General features: G+C 37.7%; 1 protein-coding gene across 1 annotated transcript in view; it reads right to left on the bottom strand.

Moving 5' to 3' along the window:
- LOC119838065 (serine/threonine-protein kinase BRSK2) overlaps nt 1-9,638 on the bottom strand; it is a 40,220-nt gene that overhangs the window by 4,398 nt on the left and 26,184 nt on the right. The window contains exons 11-22 of the mRNA XM_038363873.1: nt 9,585-9,637; nt 9,114-9,187; nt 8,728-8,801; nt 7,512-7,574; nt 7,147-7,218; nt 6,570-6,668; nt 6,361-6,444; nt 5,780-5,887; nt 3,975-4,144; nt 2,980-3,084; nt 1,999-2,080; nt 911-1,042 (exon numbers count right to left, since the gene is read on the bottom strand). Of these exons, the coding sequence (XP_038219801.1) occupies nt 911-1,042; nt 1,999-2,080; nt 2,980-3,084; nt 3,975-4,144; nt 5,780-5,887; nt 6,361-6,444; nt 6,570-6,668; nt 7,147-7,218; nt 7,512-7,574; nt 8,728-8,801; nt 9,114-9,187; nt 9,585-9,637 (1,116 nt within the window). The remainder of the gene's footprint in view (nt 1-910; nt 1,043-1,998; nt 2,081-2,979; nt 3,085-3,974; nt 4,145-5,779; nt 5,888-6,360; nt 6,445-6,569; nt 6,669-7,146; nt 7,219-7,511; nt 7,575-8,727; nt 8,802-9,113; nt 9,188-9,584; nt 9,638) is intronic.

Genomic DNA, 9,638 nt, shown 5'->3' with positions numbered 1-9,638 from the left:
ATATAAGGTCGCTGATTGCAATAAACACACTTTCTCGAGGATCGCCGGTGTTTAATTTACTTACCCAAGCGCTACACTTATTTATTTATTGATATGTCTATGTCGGGATCGTCAGTTAAAAATAAATTTAAAAAATTCTCATTTAATAACTAGTTAGTCAGTATGGTCAACGGATAGTGCGACAGTGTACTGTACTGACTATAAAGTCACAATAAGCCTTCGCACTATCACCATAGTCACCGTAAGTCACCGTTTAGTCGCAATAGTGTCAGTTAGCCTCACTTCAAGTCACCGAAAGTCACCGTATAGTCTCCATAAGTCGTTTTACCGTCGCTCTTCTCAGTATAGTCAACGTATAGTCGCGACAGTGTCAGTTAGTCGCTGTATTGTGGCTATAGGCATAGTAAGCCATTGTACTGTCACCATAGTTACTATAAGTCACCGTAACCCGTCACCACATCGTCTTTGTATAGTCTTTATTGGTCGTTTTACTGTCGCTATAGTCAGTGTAATTGACCGTATACTATCTATAGGTCGTTTTACTGTCGCCATAGTCACTATAAGTCATCGTATGTCACCGTATAGTGTCTATAAATTGTTTTACTGTCGCCATAGTCACTATAAGTCATCGTATGTCACCGTATAGTGTCTATAAATTGTTTTACTGTCGCCCTAGTCACTATAAGCTACCTTTAGGTCGTTTAACTGTCACCCTAGTCACTATAAGTCAACGTAAGTCACCGTATAGTCTCTGTAGGTCGTTTGACTGTTACCCTAGTCAGTATAAGTCACCGTAAGTCACCGTATAGTCTCTGTTGATCGTTCAGCTGTCACCCTAGTCAGTATAAGTCACGGTAAGTGACCATATAGAGTCTACACATATCGTCTGTCTGTCCGTCCGGGTACTCACTGAGCGGCTGCAGGTTGCGGCGCGCGGCGCGCGGCGAGGGCGGGTGGTGCGGCGGCGCGCGCGACGCGCCCGGCGCGCGGCACACCGCCGCCTGCACCACCTCGCACACGCGCCGGAACCGACGTATGTTGCCTTAACCAACGCGATTTCAACAATTTAACGATTGCATATGAGTACAGATTAATAAATAATAGATTGTCCGCCTTCTTAGCACAGTGGTTAACGCGTGAGCGTAGAGCCGAGGGGTCCTGGGTTCAATTCCCGATGGGGACGCACAATAAAAAAAATGTCTCGGTCTGGCAGGACACAGAAGGCTGATCACCTACTTGTCCATAAAGTAAATCGATCAGTGAAACAGATGTACATCATCTGTCCCATACCCCACTAGGAGGACACGGGACTTCACTTATGAGAATAGAAATAGATTAATTTTAGAAATTAAAGGAATTTTAAACGGATTTTAAATTTCACGCGATTCGTTCATTATATTATTAACCCGACGTTTCGAACACGTTACAATGAGCGTGGTCACGGGAAGACTATGTCTTTAATATCTAAATGTATAATACTCGCGTAAAATTTCAAATCGCATTTAAAATGAAAGACGTAAAATAAAAGATAATTTACACAGTTAAACACTGAAAAGCAACTATAAGAGTTTATATAACTGTAATAACTATTGTGGCGACCTAAAGGGTGGGCCCACTGAGCATATGCTATGTCGATACGGTCGGCTTAACGCTGGTTTTCAGGGTCCTCCCACTTGACAACAAAGCATTATCCGAATATGTCCATTACTTCTGTGTATTTACTTCAGGCACGTCCAAAAATCACACTTGGCCAGCGTGCTGGGTTATGGCCTGAACCCTCATAGGAGGCCTGTGTCCCAGCGGTGGGAACATGTATAGGCTGGTAATGATGATGATGAAATAGTCATAATTATATAACTTTTATCATTGTCATTATAAATTGCAATTAGTTGTTAACCTGTGGATCAATCGCATCGTGGATAATAATTAAAATATGCCCACTATAAATAGCATCAAAAGCGGTTCAGCAATTTTACAATAAAAGAGACACAAACTTACCAGATAATAATGTAAACGTGATGGCGTATAAATACTCCTTTCCGTTTTCACCTGGCGCTTTCGTTATTGTAGAAATGTCGACCTGAAAAAAAATTCAAAATTACATTTTTATATAAACTACCAGAATCAAACGTTATTCGAACGATATTTACGAAACTACCCGATATGGACAGGAAATTACATAAAAATCGGTTCAGCCGTTTGGAGCATGCTGGTAACAAACACAACGACACGAACATTTGTACATAATATGGGAATAGTTAAATTCAAATCACACCAACCATTTATTACACTCAAAATCAAAATAAAATAATGTGAGCCGTCACGGGACGCCTGGCAGATGTGAAACATCGACATTATTTTGTAAAAGTAATATGCAGAAAAGAACATATTGTGACAGGAACTAAATATGTCATAATGATAAAATAAAATATTACACCGTACACACTACTGCATGTAGACTGTATATATTATACACTATCATTTAGCGTGGCGACGCGTCGCCACGGCACGCGTCGCCACGCAAGAAATCGGTTTTACGTGCGGCTACAGATGTTTCACATCAAAACGTTTGTAATTACTCAAATGTTTAGTCATTTATCTTAGGAAAAGGCCATTGTGAATAAGACAGTAAGATATTTTTTTCTGCATGACTGTCCATCCACGCATATATCTCTACTCTATGTACTGTGTAATTTGCCATCCTTTCTATTTTTTTTTTTTTTTTATTTATCTTACAGTCGGCAATGGAGCTGGTGGAACGCCTGACGGTAAGCGCTACCACCGCCCATGAACATTTGGAGAGGCATAAGGGCCATTGCAGACCTTACGCCTCTACAAATGGATTGCCGACTTTTTGGAGAGGGATTAAGAAAGGATTGGCGATAGGAACAAAGGAAAGGACTGGGAAGGGTAAGGAAAAAGATATGGGCCTCCGGCTCTATCTTTCTGTTTCCCTTTCTTTCATTCTTCCTTCCTTACCTGAAATCTCACGTGCCGTTGGAACATGGCCGGCGCGTTGGAGCCACGCTTATACTCAACCCGAAAAGACATCGGGCTGAGTACACTGTGGGATAGTTCGGCTATCTGAAAATGCAGGATGAAAATTTATTATCAAAATATTACAATAATGCACTTATATTGATAGAACTATAATGATATTAAGTTGTAAGAAATATGTCAGAAATAGCTTCAATGATATCAAAAGGAATATGGCAGAAAAAATTTTCAATGGCATAAAAAGAAATATGTCAGGAAGAGCTTTAATGACATTATAAGAAATATGGCAGGAATAGCTTCAATGACATTACAAGAAATATGTCAGGAATATCTTCAATGACATTGCAAGAAATATGTCAGAAATAGCTTCAATGACATTGCAAGAAATATGTCAGGAAGAGCTTCAATGACATTACAAGAAATATGGGAGGAATAGCTTCAATGACGTTACAAGAAATATGTCAGGAATAGCTTCAATTACATTACAAGAAATATGTCAGAAATAGCTTCAATGACATTACAAGAAATATATCAGGAAGAGCTTCAATGACATTACAAGAAATATGGGAGGAATAGCTTCAATGACATTACAAGAAATATGTCAGGAAGAGCTTTAATGACATTACAAGAAATATATCAGGAAGAGCTTCAATGACATTACAAGAAATATGGGAGGAATAGCTTCAATGACGTTACAAGAAATATGTCAGAAATAGCTTCAATGACATTACAAGAAATATGTCAGAAATAGTTTCAATGACATTACAAGAAACATGTCAAAAAAGCCTCAATTACATTACAAGAAATATGTCAGGAATATCTTCAATGACATTACAAGAAATATGTCAGGAATAGCTTCAATGACATTACAAGAAATATGTCAGAAATAGCTTCAATGACATTGCTAAAAATATGTTCAAAAATGTCCAAAAAACATCAATTTTTTAATGTCAGTCAAACCAACACCCAATACTCACACTCAGGAACGCGTGTATCAAGTCAGCCTTAACGGTGGCCAGCGGTTTCCCCTTGACAAGTGCTGTGAATGTCTCCTCTTTATCCGCGGATAATAAAAGCGAGCCAAACCAGGAGCGTTTCGTCAGTTCCGGAGAGCTTTCCGGGGTGAGGTGGACCTCTTCTGAAGAAGCTGTATCAAATCAAATTTACAATTACAATTTTATGTTTACAATATTCATACATACATATATTTTTAAAATTTACAATTTATAATTATACAAAAAGGTTCCCTTACATATATACAAAAATCAAATCAAATGATATAATTAAATAATGATTGGTCATTACATCAATTTATTACCTAATGCATTTGAATCAAATCAAATCAAATGATAAATAAATATAAATACTGCGAATGATAATTTTAACAAATTAATGATGTACGTTTGACAAAGTGAAATCAAATGAATCGATAAATTTTATTACAAACCAAATGATAAATAAATAATTGATATTTACGACTATTTAACCATAAAATAGCGAATTATCTAGAAAAATTAATGAAGTACATTTGACAAACTTATCTACGGACTTAAAATCACATCAAATCAAACAAATTTCGTTCAAATCAAATGGTAAACGAATTATTGATAATTGCCACATTTAAATTATGAAATAATGTATATTTGACACAATTAACTTAAATAAACAATAAAAATATTTATTGTCGTTATAATATATTAAAATAGGGCATATTATCTACTAGCTTTCGCCCGCGGCTTTGATCGCTTAGTAGCTACGTGCCGGGGTTATCCCCACATAGATTCTATTCTAGTGGAATTCCGGGATAGTCCTTTCTCGGGTCTCGCACTACATCCAAAATACACTCAAATCGGTTTAGCGGTTTTAGGTGTGACGAAAAGACAAACAGACAGAGTCTATTTATTTATTTAATACAGAATCATTCATTGCACTTAAGCGTACACTTAATTTAATATTAAAAACTATATTACTAAACTATATTAAAGATGTATTAGTGCAGAGAGCTTACTATAGCATTAATGAATATATCCAAGACTAGCTGCGCCCCGCGGTTTCACCCACGTAAGTCCGTATTCCGTAGGAATATCGGGATAAAAAGTTGCCTATATGTTATTCCAGCTGTCCAGCTGTCTACGTACCAAATTTCATTGCAATCGGTTCAGCAGTTTTTGCGTGAAAGAGCAACAAACACACACGCATCCTTACAAACTTTCGCATTTATAATATTAGTAGGATAGTAGGATGACAATCCATGGAATGTTATCGGTTAAGAACCACAGGTCAGTTCATTGGCATCATTGTTATGTACATGTATGTTAAATATATATTATGTAGAATAAATATATATTATATAAAATAACAAAGTAAATGTATATTATGTAGAATTTAAATAAAAAATTCATATTATTTTAAAAGAGCAACTACAGAGTCTCTTGCCGGCTCTTCTCTGTAGGAACTGCCTTCCGAACCGGTGGTAAATGTTATAACTGTGTTTTGACGATGCGAAAGTGCTTCTATAAAAAGTCTAGTTGAATGAATAAATGTTTGAGTTTGAATAATAATTTATGAAAAAACATACATAGAGAGATAAATTTTCTAATATATAAAATTCACGCGTCGCAGTTTTCGTTGCTGTACTCCTCCGAAACGGCTTGACCGATTTTGATGAAATTTTTTGTGCTTATCCGGTATCTATGAGAATCGGCCAACATCTATATCTCATACCCCTAAATGATAAGAGGGTGCAGCTGGTAGAATATAAGAAGAGAAGAAAATCACTCACTCTGCATTTTCCTCCGATGAAACCGTGGCGAGCCAAGGAATGAATTCTTAATTGTGGCCAAGCGCGCCCGCCACGGCGCCGCCGGGCCCGTGCCGGAGCCCGCTGGTACTATCGCCGGTGAAAAGTCACATCAATTATGGTGCAGCACAAGGAAGCACATGAACGAACATTTGTTGATAGACGTGCAAGATAATGTTAATAAACTATACTAATATTATGAAGCTGAAGAGTTTTGTTTGTTTGAACGCACTAATCTCAGAAACTGCTGGTCCAATTTGAAAAATTAGATTAGTTAGGTAGCCCATTTATTAAGGAAGGCTATAGGCTATATATGTACGACGGCGTGCAGGAAATAAATTGATTTTTCAATTCATGTGGATAACATCACTGTACGAAAGTGAGGAGACCGGCATGTCCAAGAATCAAAAGCTCCCCGACATGTGACATCTGCCGACACGCTCTTGGCCAGCGTGCTGGATTATGGCCTGAACCCTCATAGGAGGCCTGTGTCCAAGCAGTGGGAACACATATGGGCTGATGGCACAATTAATTAAAAATTGCAAATAAACCAATAAAAATACCAGCAATGGTCCCAAGATTGGGGAACAGGGACGTCTGCGCCGGAGACTGCGCAGTTGGCCCCGGTAGGGACGACCTCTCTCGCACTGAAACATATCATTATTTCATTAATTTATGAATACATTTAACGATAAAACGACTTCTGACTGACTTATACATAACATATATACTAGTTCTATATACTAGATAGACAGATCTAGTAGGATTCTACCTCTGTGCGAGTGAGACGGACTGTGCGGCCTGACAGAGACGGAAGATCCAACCATTGGCGATTCGTTTATTATTATGACCGCCTCGCCGGGCTCCCCGCCTGGAATCATATCATATTGCAGAGATGAGATTAAGTCAAGCAAATCAGATGAAATCAAATCGATTTTTTATATAACACTAGCTGAGCCGGCAAACGCTGTTCTGCCTTACTCTTATCATTTAGGGGTATGGGAAATAGATGTTGGCCGATTCTCAGACGTACCCGATATGTAACACAGAATTTCATAAGAATCGGTCCAGCGGTTTCGGAGGAGTTTGATAACAAAATTGTGACACGAGAATTTTATATATAATATGTAACAATATGTTTAATACTTCAAGCCTCAATAAATAGGCTATCTAACACCCAAAGAATTTTTCAAATCGCACCAGTAGTTCCCGAGATTAGTGCGTTCAAACAAACAAAAAAACTCGATATTCTATAAGTTCTGTGTTAACTTGTTTTATTTTTGACATCAAATATTAATTAACAAGTTCAAATTATATTTTTCTATTTAAAGAATGAAAAGTATACTCACTTATATTTAAGCTTATCGTGGGTCCAGTAGAATTAGCCCTCTGGTGGTGGTGTTCGCGGACGGAGGGTGACGCTGAAATAAAAATTCTATCAAAATCGGTCCAGCTGGTGAGGTTACACCATGGTAGGATTGATGATGACATACATACACTTCAATAGTTGAAAAAAATAATCAAAAAAGTCGATTATGAAGTAGGATCCAATTTTTTTCTATTTGTTTATTTAAAATATTTAAAAAATGCTATAAAAAAACAAAAGAATTAAACATTTTATTAAGATATTTGCCATTTGTTTTATATTTTATTATAAACTTTACATACTATATAACATTAATAGCAGGTTAATTAAAAATTGTTAAAATTATACCCAGTGGCGAGCCAGGCGTCGCCGGGGTGCCGCCTAGTGAAGAAACGCGGTGAGGCGTGTGACCTGAAAATATTATTATATTTTTAAATAGAAATTTATCACAGCGCCATCTAGTTCTGAACTGACTGACTGACTGACTTCCTAGAAAAATCCTATACATAGGTTGACTGGTAGAAGTCGCTCAATAACAATAAGGCCCCTGGTTTGGCTAAATAAATCAAGTAAATAAATGAATAAATTTTAATTAAACTGTTTAATTAGTACAAATATATTTATAGAAACTAAAGCCTGTAATAATTAAGTTCTGCTGCTTCCTTATTATGAATGAATGATCATATTTCGATTGATTTGAATCCTACTAATCCTACTTCTTACTAATATTATAAATGTGAAAGATTGTAAGGATGTGTGTGCGTTTATTGCTCTTTCACGCAAAAACTACTGAACGGATTGCAATGAAATTTGGTACGTAGACAGCTGGACAACTGGAATAACATATAGGCAACTTTTCATCTCGATATTCCTACGGGATACGGACTTACGCGGGTGAAACCGCGGGGCGCAGCTATTAGAATGATGAATAACAAATAGACAAGAATCTTTAAAACGAAATAATCATTACTTTATTATATACATTTTATAACGGTTATGTAATTTATTTAATGGGATTTAAGACTTTTTAACGGAATTAAATTATATTAAAAAACTAGCTGCACCCGGCAAACGCTGTTCTGCCTTACTCTTATCCTTTAGGGGTATGAAAAATAGATGTTGGCCGATTCTCAGACATACCCAATACGCACACAAACTTTCATAAGAATCGGTCCAGCCGTTTCGGAGGAGTTTGGCAACGAAAACTGTGACACGAGAATTTTATATATTAGAAGATGTGAAGTCCGGTGTCCCCTACTGGGGTATGGGGCAGATTATATACATCTGTTTCACTGATAATTTTTTTTTTATGGACAAGTAGGTGATCAGCCTTCTGTGTCCTGCCAGACCGAAACATTTTTTTTTTGTGCGTCCCCACCGGGAATCGAACCCTTGGTTCTACGCTCACGCGTTAACCACTGTACCAAGGAAGCGGTCAATTAAATTATATTAATTAATCCAATTTTGAAGTTAGCGTGAAATGAATGAATCGCGTTTAAAATCCGTTAAAAAGTCTTTTTATTTAATATGTTCATTTATTGGTTAGTTAAATAAAAATACTCACCAGGTGGACTAGCAGACAGCTGGGGTGAACTCCGCCCCTCAGTGCGACGGCTGGAGGACCTGTTACGACCAAACCTGCCCTCAAATCATTATATTAATCGTGAACTACCCGCAAATTAAAAAAAAATCAAATCTCTTACAACAACACCACAACCATTTTTTATTAAAATAAAGAGTTAAAAAGCTTAACGGAAAATATAACATACAAAGTGTATTCAGTTCATTGATATTTTCAGTTTAAAACATTAGACTACAAAGCATAAACTCATTTATTTATGTATACAATATAGCGATATATAAATTTCAGCTGAGCTAGAACAACTATTTAAATGATATGTCTGTATGTTTTTAACATGTGTGATGAATGAACGAATGAATGATAATCACCTGAACTGTGACCGTCGCGGTGTGATCGGTGACCCTTCACTTATCTGTCCGAAGTGAGCTGACTGACCGTTGACCTGAAATTTAATTCATACTAAAACTAGCTTCGCCTGCGCGGTCTTAATAAATTTTCATGGTGCAAACTTGATGACCTATTTTACCCCCTTGGGGGGTAGTATCAAGGTTATGGAGAAGAACACGGGCCGTGTATGTGTGTGTGTGTATGAATCTCTCTCTCTCTCTCTCTCTCTCTCTCTCTCTCTCTCTCTCTCTCTCTCTCTCTCTCTCTCTTTTTCTGGGTTTGCCTGTGTGTGTGTGTGTGTGTGTGTGTGTGTGTATGTGTCTCTATCGATCTATGTCTGTGTGTGTGTCTGCCTCTCTCTCTTTGTGTCGGTTTGTATGTATCTCTCTCTGTGTATCTGTGTGTGCCTCTCTCTCTCCCTCTGTGCGTGTGTGTGTGTGTGGGCGTGTTACCCGGCAGGTGTCGAGGCGCTTGCGCGGCGGGTCGGCGGGCGCGGCGGGCGCGGC

This window comes from Zerene cesonia, unplaced genomic scaffold, assembly GCF_012273895.1.
Source record: "Zerene cesonia ecotype Mississippi unplaced genomic scaffold, Zerene_cesonia_1.1 Zces_u001, whole genome shotgun sequence".
Classification (NCBI taxonomy): Eukaryota; Metazoa; Arthropoda; class Insecta; order Lepidoptera; family Pieridae; genus Zerene; species Zerene cesonia.
Note: the sequence above shows the minus strand (reverse complement) of the source record. Positions and strands in the feature narration are given on the sequence as shown.